The sequence below is a fragment of the Chiloscyllium plagiosum genome, unplaced genomic scaffold, assembly GCF_037043375.1.
Source record: "Chiloscyllium plagiosum isolate Xiang-an unplaced genomic scaffold, Cpla_swu_hap1 HiC_scaffold_24, whole genome shotgun sequence".
In the NCBI taxonomy this organism is placed as follows: domain Eukaryota; kingdom Metazoa; phylum Chordata; class Chondrichthyes; order Orectolobiformes; family Hemiscylliidae; genus Chiloscyllium; species Chiloscyllium plagiosum.
This window is the reverse complement of record NW_028270162.1, coordinates 11,275,525-11,297,236: the sequence shown is the minus strand read 5'-3', so window position 1 is coordinate 11,297,236 and position 21,712 is coordinate 11,275,525. Positions and strand designations below refer to the sequence as shown.

Here is a 21,712-nt window from a genome sequence, read left to right as displayed (position 1 = left end):
CAAGCCCTCTGAGGCACTGCCTTATTAATAATGACATAGGGGCAGATAAAAGGCCATTCAGCCCATTGAGTCTGTTCTGCCAGTCAATCAGATTGTGGCTGATCTGGTATTCCTCAATTCTACTTTCCTGTTTTTCCTCCCTGATTCCATTCCAGATGAACCTCTATTATCCGGCATTCGATTGTCCAAATTTCAGATTATCTGAACAAGATCGCAGGGTCCCATTACTTGGGTAAACTGTGTTGTCTGGCATCAATTATCTGAACATTTGATTATCCAAACATTTGATTATCCAAACAAAATACTCCCCACTCATGTCATTCGAATAATCGAGGTTCCTCTGTACAGATTAAGTATCTGTCTCGGCCTTGAATATACAGTCTCGACAGCCCTCCGCAGTAAAGAATTTCACAGCTTCACTACCCTCTGAGAGAAGGAATTCCTCCTCACCTCTGTCTTAGATGTTTTACCCCTTATTCTGAGATTACACCCACAAAGGAGAGACCCCTTTGTCAAGCCCCTGTAAGAACCTTTGTAGTTTTTAATAAGGTCACCTCTGAGTCTTCGAAATTCCAATGAAGGTCCAATCTGCTCAACCTCACTTCCGCAGTCCCAGCACATAGGGACTACCTGAAAAAATGTAAATGTAGCCAAGATCATCATGATAATGGATTTATTCAAAAGTAATTTTAAATAATATTCAGTCTTTGCATCTAAATATTCTCATCTTTGCTGTTCCCAGTTACATAGCGTATGGATAGACAATTAAAAAAACTTGACAAATAGTAGAAAACCATTGAAAGGACTTTTTTGTTTTTTTTAATAAATGCAAGTGTGTTTATGGAGGTAGCTGTCAGCAGAGTTTCAGAGGTAAAAGGTTTAAAGGTTCTTAGCTGTTCTTTTTGTGCTTTGAGACTTTCATTGTTCTGTCGTGAGGTTATAAGACTCTGCATGTGCTTACGTAGAAGGATACTGAGGTAAATAGCATGCAGCAAGGTTACATAGCCTTTCCTTCTGCCATTTTTACATGTCTCACATCTCATTGCCAAATGCAGGAGTCCAGCGAGTGACGATGGCTCTGCGCAGGGCTTTCCTCTCTGTGGCTCCCCTGAGCTGACTTCTATTGCTGAATGGGGTTCCGTGTCAAATTCAGAGCAGCGTTAAACAAAGATCAGCGACTGTGGGGGACAGCGACAAGTTTCATGCAGAGATTCACGTACCCAAGATCCTTGGCAGCCAGCGTTGGAGACCGCTATCCAGAATGTTCTAGAGGGGAAAGAAAGATCCACACACAAAGGTAGTTTTAGGAAACCAGGGGGACAAACGTGGAATTCTTTAAATCTGAGATAGGTACTTTTGGATGTAAATTTGCTCACTGAGCTGGAAGGTTTGTTTTCAGATGTTTTGTCACCATACTAGGTAACATCATCAGTGAGTCTCTGGTGAAGCACTAGTGTTAGTGACCCACTTTCTATTTATGTGTTAAGTTTTCCTGGGTTTGTGATGTCAATTCCTGTGCATTTTTTTCAGACTGTCTCAGAGATACTTTTCTTTTGTTGGAATGAAGGGATATGGGCCAAAGGTAGGATGGTGGAATTAGGCCACAGATTAGCTATGACCTCATTGAATGGCAGAACGGGATGGTAGGGTTGAATGGCCGGTTCCTGTGTTCATATATTCATTTCTGTCTCCCTCAAATTCATTTTCCTGATATGGATAAGGCAATGATTTAATGACTACCTTTCATTGCCTTCAAATAGTGGAGGCAGTGGCACAGCGGTAAATGTTGCCAGCCTAATAAGCCAATGGCCCAGGCTAATGCTGTGAGGTAATGGGTTCAAATCCCACCATAAAAACTGGCAGAATTTAAGTTCAACTAATAATTCAGGAATATAAAACTAGTCAATGTAATGGTGGCCATCCAATTGTTTAGAAAACTGGACTGGCCTCCACGTGACTCCAGACCTCCCCCCTCCCCTCGCAACGGGTCTAGTAAGCTCCTCAGTCCAAGGACAATTTGAGACACGTAACAAATGCTGGCCTTGCCACTGACCTCCCCATCCCGCAAAAGAATCAATACAAATCCTACATAAATGAGTGACTTACTAGGCCAGCTAAGAGTTCATCAGTCTGATGTGAGGCTGGAGTCAGTTGTAATTTGTAGTTTGCCCGAGCTAACAGGTTCTGGAGTTAAAGGATGTTGTTGTGGTTCTGTTCGCCGAGCTGGAAGTTTTTGTTGCAAACGTTTCGTCCCCTGGCTAGGCGACATCATCAGTGCTTGGGAGCCTCCTGCGAAGCGCTGCTTTGATGTTTCCTCCGGTGTTCATGGCATTCATCCACAAACTCCATCAACAAACACATCGACCTGGACCCAATATACCAACCACTACAGCGGACAGCTGAAACTGACAACCGGAAGCGGCAGGGACAGACCACTATAAACACCGGAGGAAACATCAAAGAAGCGCTTCGCAGGAGGCTCCCAAGCACTGATGATGTCGCCTAGCCAGGGGACGAAACGTTTGCAACAAAAACTTCCAGCTCGGCGAACAGAACCACAACAACGAGCACCCGAGCTACAAATCTTCGCACAAACTTTAAAGGATGTTAGTGAACTAGTTAGGGTATTAATAGCAATCTGACTTATGCAAAGAAGGATTCAAATCACAACAATGAAATTTGAATTCATATTCTCTAGATGACTCATCCAGTGCTATATCCAACATGAGAACATATTCACGTTTGTCACCCATCTCTAGATGTCCTTGAACTGTGGTGCATCCTTGGCCCATTGTGAGGGGGCAGATAAGAGTCAACCACATTGCTGTGGGTCTGGAGTCACATGCAGCCTAGTCCAAGTAGTGCAGTTTTTTTAAACAATTAGATGGTAATTTCATGGTACTTTACAAAGCATCTATAGCACTGATTGGTTGTGGTTTAGTTTTGGAGTGAATGCATCTTAAATCTGAAGTCAGAACTGAAGTTGGGACTGGGACTAAGTGCTCGATCAGTGCAGCGATGTATGGGAGATTTCTGTGCATGCACTCCTACCTCTGACTCACTGCCAGCTGTAAGTTCCTGTTTTAAATGTGAATAAGTCTTACTTGATTCCCACAGTGTCTTCAGCTATGTGTCTGAGTGGTTGGTATCACACATTAGTGGGTATGCCCTGATATCTAGCGAAGCTCAGTGAGTCTCTGATCAGTTTTATCTGGTGTAGATAGGGGATATCATCCCTCTAATCTGAAATAATGGAAGACACAATCCAAGCAAGAGGCTGATGGTGTAAAGATGGATTTATGACACATTCAGGGCACACCCCATGTGCAGGAGACTTGTGGCTCATCACCTTGATAAGGACTGGGACTTCATCAGGTATCATTTCCATTGTTAGCAATGAAGCCTAGTCACAGAAATAGTGTTGTTTAAAGTAAATGCAACTGGGCCAACATTGCATCCAACCCTCGGCAGTTTATAAAGGGAAGCAAAACGAGAGGTTTGGAAGGGGATGAGGACATATTAAGTGGACTGACAATCAAAAGGAATGAGCAATGCCTTTTATACAGACTATTTGTCCACTAGACCAAAGGTGGGGTGTTGATTTTTACACTGAATGAGAGCTATTTGCATATAATCAGGTTGGTGTATCATATTCCACTTTGGAAGTCTCCAGTAACTCCTGCACCAAAACAGTTTTTGCCATCCTTGTATTTGGAGGATTACGGTAGCTGAATTATAATTAGCCATGCCAACACAGGATGTCATGACGATCATCTTGGTGTGTCACACTCCACATCAGAAAGCTCCACAGAACAACGTGCTATACACACACACACGCGCGTGCACACACACACGCACGTACACACACTCACACTTTTACACACACACAGACACACACATAAATACACACAGTCCATTTATAGTAGGTACAGAGGTAAAAGGATTAGGGTGTAGGTTTGCTCACTGAGCTGTAGGTTTGATATCCAGACGTTTCATTACCTGGCTAGGTAACATCATCAGTGGCGACCTCCAAGTGAAGCAAAGCTGTCGTCTCCTGCTTTCTATTTCTGGATATCAAACCTACAGCACAGTGAACAAACCTACACCCGAAACCTCAACCTTCACAAACCTTCACAAAAGGTAAAAGGATAATCAAAGAATGGAGTTAGATCACTGACAGATAAATAGCCAACTTGTAATTAAGACCAAAGTAATGATGGGTCCTGTTAACAAATCCCACATCTTCAGTATTGGCAAAGCAAAATGGAATTGTTTGATCACATGGCATCCAGGGAGAGCTAGCCAATTGGGTACAAAATTGGCTTGACGGTGGGAGACAGAGGGTGGTGTGGGAGAGGGTTCTAATTTGGACTGGAGGCCTGTGACCAGCAGTGTTCTGTAAGGATCAGTGCTGGGTTCACTGCTGTTTGTTATTTATATAAACGATTTGGATGAGAGTATAGGAGGCATGGTTAGTATATTTTGTGGATGACACCAAAATTGGTGATACAGTGGATGGCAAAGAAGGTTATCTAAGAGTACAATGGGATTTTGATCAGCTAGACCAGTGGGCCGAGGAATGGCCCGTGGAGTTTAATTCAGATAAATGGAAGGTGTTGCATTTTGGTCAGACAAACCAGGCCAATTAATGGTAGGGCCCTGGGGACTGTTGTTGAGCAGAGAGACCTAGGGTGCTTGTCTTCACTGGTCAGAGCATTGAGTATATGAGTTGGAATGTCATTTGTGGCTGTACAGGACATTGGTTAGGCCCCTTTTGGAATACTATGTACAATTCTGGTCACCCTGCTGTAGGAAGGATGTTGTTAAACAGGAAAGGGTGCAGAAAATATTTACAAGGTTGCTGGAAAGTTTGGGTTATAAGGAGAGGCTGAATAGGCTGGGGCTCATTTCTCTGGAGCGTCAGAGACTGAGGGGTGCCTAATAGAGGTTTATAAAATTACGAGGCGCATGGACAGCATGAATAGCTTAGGGCTTTTTCCCTTGGTGGGGGAGTCTACAACTACAGGGCAGAGGCTTAAGGTGAGAGGGGAAAGATTGAAAAGGGACCTGAGGGATAACATTTTCACAGAGAATGGTGCTTGTTTGGAATGAACTGCCAGAGGAAGTGGTTAAGACTGGTACAATTACAACATTTAAAATGCATTTGGACAGGTACATGAATAGGAAGAGTTTAGCAGGATATGGGTCAAACACAGGCAAGTGGGATAATTCAGTTTTGGTTGCTTCATTGGCATGGATGAGCTGGACCAAAGGGTCTGCTTCTATGCTCTATGATGGTAGAGCTAACATTCAAAGCAGTAGGTCATAAATACATTGGTTAAATAGTACTCATAGAATAAAGACAAAAATATCAGAAAATATGAATAGACGTTTGACACAGTTTGATGACAAATCTTCAGTACAAAGCCATACCTCTTATGTTAATAGGACCCCTATGCAGTCTTTAATGAAGATTTCTTCATGAGAGACATGAAACAGATTGCTCCCTACCTGGTTCCTTCCAGCCCATCACCTTCACAACGATCTCTGACCCCCATGGCTTCTCCTTGGCACTCCACACACACGTATTTCTCCCGGAACAGTCGGCTGGTCCGTAGCCCAAGTCGGCAGGAGGGACTTACCTCCTTCATTCGGAAATAAGCACAGTAGCTGTCAAGGGAAGAGGGGGCAGAGAACAGAAGGGGAAGAGTTGGGCATTAGTGCTTGATCTTTCCCTAACAAGTGATTGATAAATTGATTAAACAGATAGATGGATAGATAGATAGATTAAATAGATTCGATTAGATCATATTAGATAGATGAATAAGTTAGATCAGATAGGTGATAGATAGATTAGGTAGACAGACAGATATAGATAGATAGATAGATAGGAAGATAGATAGGAAGATAGGTAGATAGATAGGAAGGTAGGTAGATAGATAGATTAAATGGATTAGATTAGATAGATGGATGGATAGATAGACAGACAGACAGACAGACAAAAAAGACTGAGAGTTCATGGAGCTCTGTCAGTCTATGAGCTCAGTTAAAGGCCCCTTCATTAGATTGCAGGGCCCTGGCAGCTGAAAGCATGGACACCAGTACTGAAGGAATAAAACCGCGTTTTCCTGTTTTTCCTGGGTATCATTGACAGGGCTAGCTTTTGTTACCCATCCCTAATTGCCCTGGAATTGAATGGTTTGCGAGGCCATTCCAGAGGGTGGCTGAGGTCAATTCAATGCGCAGATGCATGTCGTGACTGAAACAGTTCAACATTCAAGAATAAATCAGTCGGTTAATGGAAAGGAGGATAACACAATTGTTAGTTATGGTTAGAACTATTCAATACTGTGGAAAGTAAACCCGAATACAGCTGATGCTATGTTTAAGTTAGTTCAGAAACCATGCCAACGTTTCCAAATTTGGATGTGGGCCTAAAATGTTCAGAGCCCATACCAAGGTAAGTTAATAACCTTTAATTTGAGTAAACACTCAGTTCATCAGATTTCTCTGTTGTGTCACTTATGAACTAGTTTGAGCCTAAATCCCATTGCGTCTGAGAGCAATCACACCTTTCAGTCTATTCTCAATGCATATCTTGGAAGCGGAAGGCATCTCAAAAATCTTTAATCAGTAGCAACACGAGTGGTGATTTCAACCAATCAGATACTGTCATCAAACAAACCAACCAACCAATTAGATACTGCCATCAAACAAACCAACCAACCAGGTATTGTCATCCAACCAACCAACCAACCAGATACTGTCATCAAACAAACCAACCAACCAGATACTGTCATCAAACAAACCAAGCAACCAGATATTGTCATCCAACCAACCAACCAACCAGATACTGTCATCAAACAAACCAACCAACCAACCAATCAGATACTGTCGTCAAACCAACCAACCAACCAATCAGATACTGTCATCAAACAAACCAACCAACCAGATATTGTCATCCAACCAACCGGACACTATCATCCAACCAACCAAATTCTGTCATCAAACCAACTAACCAATCAGACACTGTCATCCAACCAACAAACCGGATACTGTCATCCAGCCAACCAACCAATCAGATACTGTCATCCTACCAACAAACCAGATACTGTCATCCAACCAATCAGATACTGTCATCCTACCAACAAACCAGATACTGTCATCCAACCAATCAGATACTGTCATCCAACCTACAAACCAGATACTGTCATCCAACCAACCAACCAGATAATGTCATCCAACCAACCAACCAACCAGATGCTGTCATCCAACCAACCAACCAATCAGATACTGTCATCCAACCTACAAACCGGATACTGTCATCCAACCAACCAACCAGATAATGTCATCTAACCAACCAACCAATCAGACACTGTCATCCAACCAACCAGATACTGTTATCAAACAAACCAACCAACCAATCAGATACTGTCATCCAACCAACCAACCAGATACTGTCATCCAACCAACCAACAAACCGGATTCTGTCATCCAACCAACAAACCGGATATTTCATCCAACCAACCAACCAACCAGATACTGTCATCCAACCAACCAACCAATCGGAAACTGTCATCCAACCAACAAACTGGATACCGTCATCCAATCAATCAACCAACCAGATACTGTCATCCAACCAACCAACCAATCAGATACTGTCATCCAACCAACAAACCAGATATTGTCATCCACCAACCAACCAGATGCTATCATCCAACCAACCAACCAATCGGACACTCTCATCCAACCAACCAACTGGATACTGTCATCCAACCAACCAGCCAACTAGATACTGTCATCCAGCAGACCAACCAAACAACCGGATACTGTCATCCAACCACCAACTAACCAGATATTCTCATTCAACCAACCAACAACTAATCGGATGCTGTTATCCAACCAACCCACCAGGCGGATACTGTCATCCAACCAATCAGCCAACCGGATACTATCATCCAACCAACCAACCAGATATACTTTGCACTACCCAGTGCCAGTGTGCTGTCAGGTACAAAGCTGTATGTCTCAATGGCTGACAGATCAAACGTGTCAAACTACACAACCCCTACGTTTGCAACGAGTACAAACTGTACTCAACCAGACCATGTGAGCAAAACTCAGAACATAATGTCGACTGATAGATGTGACTTGGGAAATTGACAACACTTAAAGTCATAGAGTCATAGAGATGTGCAGCATGGAAACAGACCCCTCAGTCCAACTCATCCAAGCAGACCAGATATCCCAACCTAATCTAGTCCACCTGCCAGCACCCGGCCCATATCCCTCCAAACCCTTCCTATTCATATATTCAATTTCATCCCTGAAGAAGGGCTTATGCCCGAAACGTCGATTCTCCTGCTCCTCGGATGCTGCCTGGCCTGCTGTGTTTTTCCAGCACCACATTTTTCAACTCTGGTCTCCTGCATCTGCAGTCCTCACTTTCTCCTATTCATATACCCATCCAGATGCCTTTTAAATGTTGCAATTGTACCAGCCTACTCCACTTCCTCTGGCAGCTCATTCCATACACGCATCACTTTCTGCGTGAAAAGGTTGCCCATTAGGTTCTTTTTATATCTTTCCCCTCTCACCCTAAACTTATGCCCTCTAGTTCTGGACTCCCCGACCACAGGAAAAAGACTTTGTCTATTTACCCTCTCCATGCCCCTCATGATTTTATAAATCTCTATAAGGTCACCCCTCAGCCTCCGACACTCCAGGGAAAACAGCCCCAGCCTGTTCAGCCTCTCCCTATAGCTCAGATCCTACAACCCTGGCAACATCCTTGTAAATCTTTTCTGAACCCTTTCACGTTTCACAACATCTTTTCGATAGGAAGGAGACCAGAATTGCACGCAATATTCCAACAGTGGCCTAACCAATATCCTGTACAGCCACAACGTGACCTCCCAACTCCTGTACTCAATACTCTGACTAATAAAGGAAAGCATACCAAACACTTTCTTCACTATCCTATCTACCTGCGACTCCACTTTCAAGGAGCTATGAACCTGCACTCCAAGGTCTCTTTGTTCAGCAACACTCCCTAGGACCTTTCCATTAAGTGTATAAGTCCTGCTAAGATTTGCTTTCCCAAAATGCAGCACCTCGCATTTATCTGAATTAAACTCCACCTGCCTCTTCTCAGCCCATTGGCCCATCTGGTCCAGATCCTGTTGTAATCTGAGGTAACCTTCTTTGCTGTCCAGTAGACCTCACACTTTGGTATCATCTGCAAACTTACTAACTACACCTCCTATGTTGAACAATCCCAAGTGTGCTATGAATTACAGTACATAATTGATCAGTTGGGCTCCCAATGTAGTTCACTTACCCTTGTGTTGTGATTGGAACTAGGGCCAGGTAGACCCCATTCACTATGAGATCCCCGATTCGGGTTATTAACCTGGGCCAATCAGGGAGTCCTGGCTGACAGATAGCAACAGGAGAGTCAGAGAGACTCCTCATTCTAGGGACTGGCTCTGAGCTGGCTGGCCAGAGTCCATGTACAATACACATGGAAATCTAGGCTGACTTGTAGCAGGATAGTGCCCTCTGTGCAGTCATCTCACCTTGCTAGAAGCTAAATAGATGTTGAGACTTGTCCTCTGCAGGAGAAAGGAACGTATCAAAGTCTTGTAGCTTTTTAAAAATTAAACAAATCTTAAAAACCAAAGAGATAATAGTTCCCTGGTCCATTCCCTGGGACAATACTTTGACCAATCAGAGTTGACTTGCCGACTAATCAATATCGGTTCCATATACGAAATAAATTGTTGTTCTTTTTGAAATGTGTCACTCTTGCATTCCATCCTGATGAGTGGAAGCTGCAAAACTCTGACACCATGTTTCTTTGCTCAGCAACCTTCAGGTTCCCTACAATCAAGTGATTAAGGATTATTGTATCCAGACACATCCTCCACCATATCTTATTGCTACAATTTTTGGTCAGGCTTTTATCTTAACATTAAAAACATTTATATTGAAAACTTTGAGAGTGGAAATCCAATATGTAACCACTTGCCTGTTACATTGTAGTTATGGTCTATGCTCTTTAGAGGGTGCACTTTAAATACTGTCTCTCAATTCTGTTGCCTGTCCATCATTCCTGAAAAAACTGTCTATTGTCACACGTTACATCCCTTAAGTACCAAACATTGAGACAAAAGCCAGGCTACACCCTGTTTTGTTTATCTAGAACATAGAACATAGAACAGTACAACACAGAACAGGCCCTTCAGCCCACAATGTTGTGCCGACCACTGATCCTCATGTATGCACCCTCAAATTTCTGTGACCATATGCATGTCCAGGAGTCTCTTAAATGTCCCCAATGACCCTGCTTCCACAACTGCTGCTGGCAACGCATTCCATGCTCTCACAACTCTCTGTGTAAAGAACCCGCCTCTGACATCCCCTCTATACTTTCCTCCAACCAGTTTAAAACTATGACCCCAGCCATTTCTGCCCTGGGAAATAGTCTCTGGCTATCGACTCTATCTATGCCTCTCATTATCTTGTATACCTCAATTAGGTCCCCTCTCCTCCTCCTTTTCTCCAATGAAAAAAGTCCGAGCTCAGTCAACCTCTCCTTATAAGATAAGCCCTCCAGTCCAGGCAGCATCCTGGTAAACCTCCTCTGAACCCTCTCCAAAGCATCCACATCTTTCCTATAATAGGGTGACCAGAACTGGACGCAGTATTCCAAGTGCGGTCTAACCAAAGTTTTATAGAGCTGCAATAAGATCTCACGACTCTTAAACTCAATCCCCCTGTTAATGAAAGCCAAAACACCATCTGCTTTCTTAACAACCCTGTCCACTTGGGTGGCCATTTTAAGGGATATATGTACCTGCACACCAAGATCCCTCTGTTCCTCCACACTGCCAAGAATCCTATCCTTAATCCTGTACTCAGCTTTCAAATTCGACCTTCCAAAATGCACCACCTCACATTTATCCAGGTTGAACTCCATCTGCCACCTCTCAGCCCATCTTTGCATCCTGCCAAAGTCCCGCTGTAGCCTACAACAGCCCTCTGTACAGTCAACGACACCTCCAACCTTTGTGTTGTCTGCAAACATGCTGACCCATCCTTCAATCCCCTCATCCAAGTCATTAATAAAAATTACAAATAATCGAGGCCCAAGGACAGAGCCCTGTGGAACACCACTCACCACAGACTTCCAGGCAGAATATTTTCCTTCTACTACCACTCGCTGTCTTCTGTTGGCCAGCCAATTCTGTATCCAGACAGCTAAGTTCCCCTGTATCCCATTCCTCCTGACCTTTTGAATGAGCCTACCATGGGGAACCTTATCAAAAGCCTTGCTGAAGTCCATATACACCACATCCACAGCTCGACCCTCATCATTTCTAGTCACATCCTCAAAGAACTCAATAAGGTTTGTGAGGCATGACCTGCCCCTCACAAAGCTATGTTGACTGCACTTAATCAAGCCATGCTCTTTCAGATGGTCATAAATCCTATCCCTCAGAATCCTTTCTAACACCTTGCAGACGACAGACGTGAGACTTACTGGTCTGTAATTGCCTGGAGTTTCCCTATTTCCTTTCTTGAAGAGAGGAATTACATTTGCCCCTCTCCAGTCCTCAGGTACGATTCCAGTGGAGAGCGAGGATGCAAAGATCTTCGCAAGTGTCGAAGCAATTGCATTTCTCGTTTCCCAAAGCAGCCGAGGACAAATCTGGTCCGGGCCTGGCGACTTGTCAATCTTAATGTTTGACAAAATTTTCAGCACATCAGCTTCCTCTATCTCTATCCATTCCAGCATGCGCACCTGCTCTTCAAAGGTTTCATTCACTACAAAGTTTGTTTCTTTCGTAAAGACAGAAGCAAAAAACTCATTTAGGGCTTCCCCTACCTCCTCAGACTCCACACACAAATTCCCTATGCTATCCCTGATTGGCCCTACTCTTTCTTTGACCATTCTCTTATTCCTCACATAAGTGTAAAATGCCTTTGTGTTCTCCCTAATCCGTTCTGCCAAGCCTTTCTCGTGCCCCCTCCTGGCTCTCCTCAGACCATTTTTAAGCTCCTTCCTCCCCTGCCTGTAATCCTCTAGAGCTGAGCTTGACCCTAGCTTCCTCCACCTTATGTAAGCTACCTTCTTCCTTTTGACGAGAAGCTCCACCGCTCTCGTCATCCAAGGTTCCTTTATCTTACCACTTCTTGCCTGTCTCAGAGGGACATATTTATTCATCACTTGCAACAACTGTTCCTTAAACAGTCTCCACATGTCTATAGTGCCTTTACCGTGGAACAATTGCTCCCAATCCATGCTTCCTAACTCATGTCTAATCGCATCATAGTTTCCTCTTCCCCAATTAAATATCCTCCCATTTTGCCTAATCCTCTCCTTCTCCATAGATATGTAGAATGTGAAGCAGTTGTGGTCACTATCACCAAAATGCTCTCCCACCACAAGATCTGATACCTGCTCTGGCTCGTTTCCGAGCACCAAGTCTAGAATGGCCTCTCCCCTCGTCAGCCTGTCAACGTACTGAGTTAGGAAACCCTCCTGAACACACCTGACAAAAACAGCTCCATTCAAACCATCTGCTCGAAGGACGTTCCAATCAATATTGGGAAAGTTAAAGTCACCCATTACAACAACCCTACTACATTCACACTTTTCCAAAATCTGCCGACCTATGCTTTCTTCAATCTCCCTGCTGCTATTGGGGGGCCTGTAGTAAACCCCTAATGAGGTCACTGCTCCCTTACTGTTCCTAATTTCCATCCATACTGACTCAGTAAACAGACCCTCCTCGACAATGGAAGCTTCTGTAGCTGTGATACCCTCTCTGATTAGCAGTGCCACACCCCCCTCCTCTTTTTCCCCCCCTCCCTATTCTTTTTAAATGTTCTAAACCCTGGAACATCCAGCAACCATTCCTGCCCCTGAGAAACCCACTCTCTGTTATGGCCACAACATCATAGCACCAGGTACTGATGCATGCTCTAAATTCATTACTTTTATTCCTGATACTCCTTGCGTTAAAGCAAACACACTTTAACTGATCCCTTGGTTCCTTCCCAGGAAAATCCTTCCCACTGGCTGGTCTACCTCTTGCTATTGCCTCATCTCCATCAACTCTCACCTCCGGTATATAGCTCAGGTCCCCATTCCCCCTGCCATACTAATTTAAACCCTCTCGAACTACTCGAGCAAACCTTCCACCCAGGACATTGGTCCCCTTCCAGTTCAGATGCAACCCTTAAATGCAAATCTAAGAAATAATTTGGGATGGGAATTTAAAAAGTGTTATCAGTTTACAGAAGTATATGTCAGTGATGCACTCTAATGTACCCCTGGGTGTACCCATGTCAGATAGCAACCTTGCGTATGCTAAACCTGCGCAAGCTCTCAGTTAGGCTTGTCACAGCTCCCTGGAGTAAAACACCAGAAATCAAGCCTACTAGTCATGGAGTCATCACAACAGATTAAGATTTTAAAATAAGTACACAAAATTTCCAAACTTATCTCATTTTCAGACCCAAGTTAATAGACAGTATGACTACCAGGTTTCCATTCTGAATAGGAATTACTATTTATTACAAGTAATTAGACACTATCCACAGGTATTTTGCATCAGTATTTACTGTGGAAAAGGATATGGAAAATGTAGACTGTAGGGAAATAGGTGGTGCCACCTTGCAAAATGTCCATATTACAGAGGAGGAAGTGCTGGATGTCTTGCAATGCATAAAAGAGGATCAATCCCCAGGACCTGATCAGGTGTACCCTAGAACTCTGTGGGAAGCCAGGGAAGTGATTGCTGGGCCTCTTGCTGAGATATTTATATCATCGATAGTCACAGGTGAGATGCCAAAAGACAGAATGTTGGTTAACATGTCACCACTGTTTAAGAAGAGTGGTAAGGACAAGCCAGAGAACTATAGATCAGTGAGCCTGATGTCGGTAGTGGGCAAGTTGTTGGAGGGAATCCTGAGGGACAGGATGCACATGCATGTGGAAAGGCAATGACTGATTAGGGATAGTCAACATGGCTTTGTGTGTGGAAAATCATGTCTCACAAACTTGATTGAGTTCTTTGAAGAAATAACAAAGAAGATTGATGAGGGCAGAGTGGTAGGTGTGATCTATATGGACTTCAGTAAGGCGTTCGACAAGGTTCCCCATGGGAGACTGATTAGCAAGGTTAGATCTCATGGAATACAGGGAGAACTAGCCATTTGGATACAGAATTGGCAAAAGGTAGAAGACAGAGGGTGGTGGTGGAGGGTTGTTTTTCAGACTGTGACCAGTGGAGTGCCACAAGGATCGGTGCTGTATCCTCTACTTTTTGTCATTTACATAAATGATTTAGATGTGAGCATAAGAGGTACAGTTAGTAAGTTTGCAGATGACACCAAAATTGGAGGTGTAGTGGACAGTGAAGAGGGTTACCTCAGATTACAACAGGATCTGGACCAGATGGGCCAATGGGCTGAGAAGTGGCAGATGGAGTTTAATTCAGATAAATGTGAGGTGCTGCATTTTGGGAAAGCAAATCTTAGCAGGACTTATACACTTAATGGTAAGGTCCTAGGGAGTGTTGCTGAACAAAGAGACCTTGGAGTGCAGATTCATAGCTCCTTGAAAGTGGAGTTGCAGGTAGATAGGATAGTGAATAAGGTGTTTGGTATGCTTTCCTTTATTGGTCAGAGTATTGAGTACAGGACTTGGGAGGTCATGTTGCGGCTGTACAGGACATTGGTTAGGCCACTGTTGGAATATTGCGTGCAATTCTGGTCTCCTTCCTATCGGAAAGATGTTGTGAAACTTGAAAGGGTTCAGAAAAGATTTACAAGGATGTTGCCAGGGCTGGAGGATTTGAGCTATAGGGAGAGGCTGAACAGGCTGGGGCTGTTTTCCCTGGAGTGTCGGAGGCTGAGGGGTGACCTTATAGAGGTTCACAAGATCATGAGGGTCATGGACAGGGTGAATAGATAAAGTCTTTTCCCCGGGGCAGGGGAGTCTAAAGCTCGAGGGCTTAAGGTGGGAGGGGAAAGATTTAAAATGGTCTTAAGGGACAACGTTCACACACAGGGTGTTGCATGTATGGAATGAGCTGTCAGAGGAAGTGGTGAGGCTGGTACAATTACAACATTTAAAAGGCATTTGGATGGGTATATGAATAGGGAGGGTTTGGAGGATATGGGCCGGGTGCTGGCAGGTGGGACTAGATTGGGTTGGGATATCTGGTCAGCATGGACGGGTTGGACCGAAGGGTCTGTTTCCATGCTGTACATCTCTATGACTCTATAAACTGTCAGCATATTACACTACTAATTAAAATTCTAAACCCCTCCACTTACACACACATACACATACACACACACACACACACACATATATATATACATACACACAGACATGCACATGCACACATAGACACACACTGACACACAGATAGTCACATACACACACATATACATACACATAGACATACACATTTACACAGGGCGGAGGGAAACGTGCAGGCCGTTTGCTGGTTCTTATTCATGGGTTGCTGAGATGTTCCTTCTATTGTGGTTCTGTTTGCCGAGCTGGGAATTTGTGTTGCAGACGTTTCGTCCCCTGTCTAGGTAACATCCTCAGTGCTTGGGAGCCTCCTGTGAAGCGCTTCTGTGATGTTTCCTCTGGCATTTATAATAAATGCCACTATAAATGCCGGAGGAAACATCACAGAAGTGCTTCACAGGAGGCTCCCAAGCACTGAGAATGTTACCTAGACAGGGGACGAAACGTCTGCAACAAAAATTCCCAGCTCGGCGAACAGAACCACAACAACGAGCACCCGAGCTACAAATCTTCTCCCAAACTTTGAATTTTCCTTCTGCTGGTCAGATGTTGCTTCTCAGTCACCTTTCTCCAGATTATTCCATTGGCTTGCAAAAGACACAAGGTGGCTGATTTGCTAATAAAACACCTTTGACTAATTAGGTAAGAGCTTAGAACAACTGCTGAAGGAAAGATAAGTTGATTGGCTTTGGGTTTAGGATGGATTCTGACTGCATTGAACAGAGAGGCATCTCCTGTGCTGGCCTCCAAGCTGCTCAGTTACCAGACAACCAATCACATGATTGTTGGCAAGCAGAAGGCCCTTGACATCTGTAACTGGTCACTAGTCCATAGACCAATCGATATCTTGTCAACCAGAAGTCTGACTCTTGTTTATCTTCAACCATTTCAATGACTGCTCATTCAAACAGTTATTTATGATGCTTGCCATGGGTTACAGGTTACTTGCTTTTCATGTAGCTATCTTTTCAAAACACTGGTTTTCACACAGTGCTTTCCTGTTTTAGGTCACAATTGTTTTTGAAAAGCATAAAAATGAAGAGACATGGTCTTTCGAGGCTGCTATTAGAATATTGTGTTCAGATTTGGAACTTTTTTCAATAGGTCACTAATGCCAAGGAGATGGTGAAGCAGAGATGCATTAATATGAAAGCTAAGACCTGCTTGCATTACCCATCATTTTCATAACAATCCATCGTGCTTTCTTTCCAATTATGTACTTATCATTTGGAAGTGCATTTAGTGGTAAAAGTAGGAAATAAAAGCACTATTACAGCAATATCCCATTGACTGTGATGCAATAATGACCAGATAATCTGTCTTTCATGCTATTAAAGGATAACTATACACCAGTGCATTGTAGACAAGTCCCCTGCTCTCCTTCCCTCAATGATCAAGGTTCATTACAATACATTGATGGTGTTAACGAATCCTGATCACTAGAGAGGCAGTACCTCTGACAGTGCAGCACTGCCTCACCACTGGGCTGGAGTGGGACTCAGACTCAAAATCTGTCAACTCAGAGGCCTGAGCTGATGGCCATAGCAATAAACAAGCTAGTCAAGGCAATGAAAAGGCCAGTTTGTGGACACCTTTGGGATTTTATTTGTGACTGAGTGAAATTCGGCATTCCTCATAATTTGGAGTTTCTGAACAGCCAATGGGATAAAAGATAGGGACACAGCTGAAGCTATTATTCAATGCTTTTGGCCTGACAAGATAATGTTCTAGAACCATAGAATGCTATTGCACAAATGAAGGCCATTCTGCCCATTTGGTGTCTGCTAGCTCTTTTGGAGATCAATCCCATTATCTCCATACCCAGGGACTTTCCCCATGTCATTGCAACATTTCTTTTTCAAGTTTTTTTTTCTCATTTCCTTCAAATGGCCAGAATGTGACAAATCTTGCAGAAACATGGGAAACGTGTTTGCAAGGAATTTCCATTTATCACCCTATCAGGACTCTCCAAACCCAAACCACTCATTGCCTGGAAAAGGTCTCCCTCAAGTCACCTCTGGATCTCCCACCAACTCTGTGATTTCTACACCTCAGCCGCAGTTTGTTGGGCTCATTGTGACTGTGGTTAAGGAACATGAGACAACGAGGGGTTGTTGAGGCGTGAGGTTACATGGTTTGCAGACCTGACCCTATCATCCTCAGCTCTCCCTGTCAGGTACTCCGAAGCCTAGCGCTTCCAGGGGTCATGGAGGGGTCACGTGAAATTCTTGCATCTGGGTCAGATTCCAACCTTCTCCCTCAGCAACCCCCTTCCGCCAACGGCCGGAATGTGACAAATCCTTCAGAACCATGGGAAAAGTATTTGCAAGGAATTTCCAAAGAAACAGTTGGTGTATTAAGTTTTTCAATATTTCCTTGAAATTGACAGAGTCAGCAATTGCTCAAGAGCATGAAATACAATTAGGTGCAATTTCACAGCGCGGCAGTGTTGGATTACACTGACGCAATTCACTGCAGACCTCAGATCAGATAAACCTCCTTGGCACTAAGCGATGATTTTACTTTGTTCACACATGGGGTATAACACACAGAGAGGTTTCAAACTCGATTGTCATGAAGACCTCTTCCCTCAGAAACAAAACAAAACATTTTGCCATAATCCAGCATCATTCAATTCCCCACTGGAACTTGCTCTTGCAGTCACGACTATTTATTCAGATAAACTCAAGATATGCTTTCATGGTTTGGAGAAGCAGGAGGTTGGCCAGGCAGTGAACAATTTTCAGGCAGCATCCAGGGAACAGGAGATTCGACGTTTCGGGCACAGGCCCTTCCTCAGGAATAGCCTGTGCCCGAAACGTCGAATCTCCTGTTCCCTGGATGCTGCCTGACCTGCTGTGCTGTTCCAGCAATAAAGTTTCAACTTTGATCTCCAGCATCTGCAGACCTCACTTTCTCCTCCAGTGAACAATTTTCGTAGAACAAAGGGAATTGTTGGATGAAAACAAGATCAAAAGACCATCTGGCTCAGCTTCTCCTATTCTGGCACAAAGAACATAAGATTTGGAGGAGAAATAGGCCATTCAGCCCCTTGAGTCTGATCTGTCTTTTAACAAGATAATGGCTGACCTTCAGGTTCCACTTTTAATCCTTACCCCATATTCCTCGATTCCTTTAGCGCTAAAAGATCCATCGACCTCAGCCTGATCGACCAAGCTCTTCTGACTTCGAAAATTCCAAAGATTCAGAACTCCCCAAGACAGGAAGTTGCCTTCCAAAATGGCAACCCTTTTACCCTTGGGATTTTGATCCCTGGCTCTGGATTTGACAGGCAAACAAACGGCCTCTCAGCTTCTGGTGAGCCCGTTAAGAATTTCACAGGTCACACAGTTACAAAAATAGTGACACTGTTGACAATCACAGCAATCAATCTATCTGTGGCTAGAATAGAATCCCTACAGTGTGGAAACAGTCCATTTGGCCCAATAAGACCACACACGCCCTCTGAAGAGTAACCCACCCAGACCCATTCCCCTACATTTCCCCTGATCAATGCATCTAACCTGCACATCCCTGAAAACTATGGACAATTTAGCATGGCCAATTCACATACCCGCACACCTTTGAACTGTGAGAGGAAACCACAGCACGTGGAGGAAACCCACACAGACAAAGGGAGAATGTGCAAACTCCTCACAATCACCCAATTTGTACAGGATGTTGGTGAGACCACATTTGGAGTACGGTGTGTAATTCTGGTCACTCTGCTATAGGAATGATACTTTTAAATTGGAGAGGGTTCAGAAAAGTTCTGCCGGGATGATGCCAAGATTGGATGGATTTGAGTTATAAAGAAAGGCTGGAGGGTCTGGGACGTTTTTCACTCGAGGGTCGGAGGTTGAGGGGTGACCTTATGTAGGTTTATAAAATCATGAGGGGGGGATAAGGTGGCACAGTGGCTAGCACTGCTGCCTCACAGTGCCAGAGACCCAGGTTCAATTCCCACCTCAGGCAACTGTCTGTGTGAAGTTTGCACATTCTCCCCGTGTCTGCGTGGGTTTCCTCTGGGTGCTGTGGTTTCCTTCCACAGTCCAAAAATGTGCAGGTCAGGTGAATTGGCCATTCTAAATTGCCCCGTAGCATTAGGTGTAGGGGAATAGGTCTGGGTGGGTTGCTCTTCGGAGGGTCGGTGTGGGCCGAAGGGCCTGTTTCTACACTGTAAAGTAATCTAGTCTAATAAGGTGAATAGCTGGGGGAGTTCAAACCTAGAGGGCATATTTTTAAGGAGAGAGGAGAAAGATTTAAAAAAGGACTGAGGGGCAATTTTGTTACACGGAGAGTGGAATGAACTGCCAGAGGAAGTGGTAGATGGAGGTACATTTACAACATTTAAAAGACTTTTGGACAGGGAAACGAAGAGGAAAGGTTTGGAGGGATGGCAAATGGAACTAATTCAGTTTGGGAACGTGGTCGGTGTGGACTAATTGGGTTGAAGCGTCTGGTTCCATGCTGTAGCTCTCTGTGTGAGGCCTATAAAACCAGGTGTCAATTGTGTGGCAGCCAGAATGTGTTTTGGATTGACCAAAGCACCCCACAAATTAAAAATATCAATCGTACAGACACCACACAGTAGCAGGGAGAAACAACTGGCAGAGCTTACTGTACACGCTTACTGTACATGGTTTCTGCCACGGCCCACACTGTCTGCAGCCACACATCCACCTTCCCAGAGTGAACTGGGAACTGATGAGAAATGCTGATCTTGCCAACAATGTCCACATCCCAGGAATGGATCAATATACATGTCCCTTTGGAGTTCGACAAACCAGCCACTCAGAGTGCATGAGGTTCAGCCTTGAACCTTTGGGGTGGCGCAGTGTCTCAGTGGTTAGCACTGCTGCCTCACAGCGCCAGGGACCTGGGTTTGATTCCAGCCTTGGGCGACTATCTGTGTGGAGTTTGCACATTCTACCCCTGTGTCTGTGCGGATTTCCTCTGGGTTCTCTGGATTTACTGAGCTTGATGAGATTGAGTATGTTCAGAATACGGACACACTTCCCTCAGCCATCACTGTCTTCTTCAGCAGTCCCTCAGGATTCTCAATGCCAGTGGAGGCTGAGGGGTGACTTTATACAGGTTTATAAAAGCATGAGGGGCATGGACAGAGTGAATAGACAAAGTCTTTTCCCCAGGGTAGGGGAGTCTAAAGCTAGAGGGCATAGGTTTAGGGTGAGAAGGGAAAGATTTAAAATGGACCTAAGGGACAACATTTTCACACAAACGGTGGTGCGTGTATGGAATGAGCTGCCAGAGGACGTGGTGGAGGCTGGTACAGTTACAACATTTAAAAGGCATCTCGTTTGGTATATGAAAAGTAAGGGTTTAGAGGGATATGGGCCAAATGCTGGCAAATGGGACTAGATTAGTTTAGGATATCTGGTCGGCATGGATGAGTTGGACCAAATAGTCTATTTCCATGCTGTATATCTCTTTGACTCTAAAGGTACAAAATAAATAGTTGTTATGACAGTTGCTACCTACTCCCACACCCAAACCCTTCTTCCTTGGCCTTGTATGCTATTGTGTTTCAAGTGCTGATCAAATTATTTCCTAAGAGTCTTGAGGGTTCCTGCTTCACCCACCATTTTGAGGCAGTGAGTTCTAGATACTCACCACCCTCTGGGTGAAAAGATATTTACTTGAATTCCCTCCAAACCTCCAGCTCCTTACTCTAAATCTATTTCCCACTTTCTCCAAACAAAAGGAGTAGCCATGGGCACCCACATGGGCCCCAGCTATGCCTGCCTCTTCGTAGGGTATGTGGAACAATCCATCTTCCGCAACTGCACTGGCCCCACCCCCCATCTTTTCCTTCGCTACATTGATGACTGTATCGGCGCTACCTCGTGCTCCCACGAGGAGGTTGAACAGTTCATCCACTACACTAACACCTTCCATCCCGACCTCAAATTCACCTGGACAGTCTCGGACTCCTCCCTCCCCTTCCTAGACCTTTCTGTTTCTATCTCAGGCGACCGAATCAACACGGACATCTACTACAAACCAACCGACTCCCACAGCTACCTGGACTACACCTCCTCCCATCCTGCCCCCTGTAAAAACGCCATCCCATTCTCCCAATTCCTTCGTCTCCGCCGCATCTGCTCCCAGGAGGACCAGTTCAAAATACGTACAACACAGATGGCCTCCTTCTTCAAGAACCGCAATTTTCCCCCCCGACGTGGTCGACGGTGCCCTCCACCGCATCTCCTCCACTTCCCGCTCCTCCGCCCTTGAGCCCCGCCCCTCCAACCGCCACCAGGACAGAACCCCACTGGTCCTCACCTACCACCCCACCAATCTCCATGTACAGCGCATCATCCGCCGTCACTTCCGCCACCTCCAAACAGACCC

General features: G+C 44.5%; 1 protein-coding gene across 1 annotated transcript in view; it reads right to left on the bottom strand.

Moving 5' to 3' along the window:
• Positions 1-803: 803 nt before the first annotated feature.
• Positions 804-21,712, bottom strand: part of LOC122562444 (somatomedin-B and thrombospondin type-1 domain-containing protein) — a 40,984-nt gene continuing 20,075 nt past the window's right edge. The window contains exons 3-4 of the mRNA XM_088000300.1: positions 5,512-5,670; positions 804-1,266 (exon numbers count right to left, since the gene is read on the bottom strand). Of these exons, the coding sequence (XP_087856426.1) occupies positions 1,161-1,266; positions 5,512-5,670 (265 nt within the window). The 3' untranslated portion in view covers positions 804-1,160. The remainder of the gene's footprint in view (positions 1,267-5,511; positions 5,671-21,712) is intronic.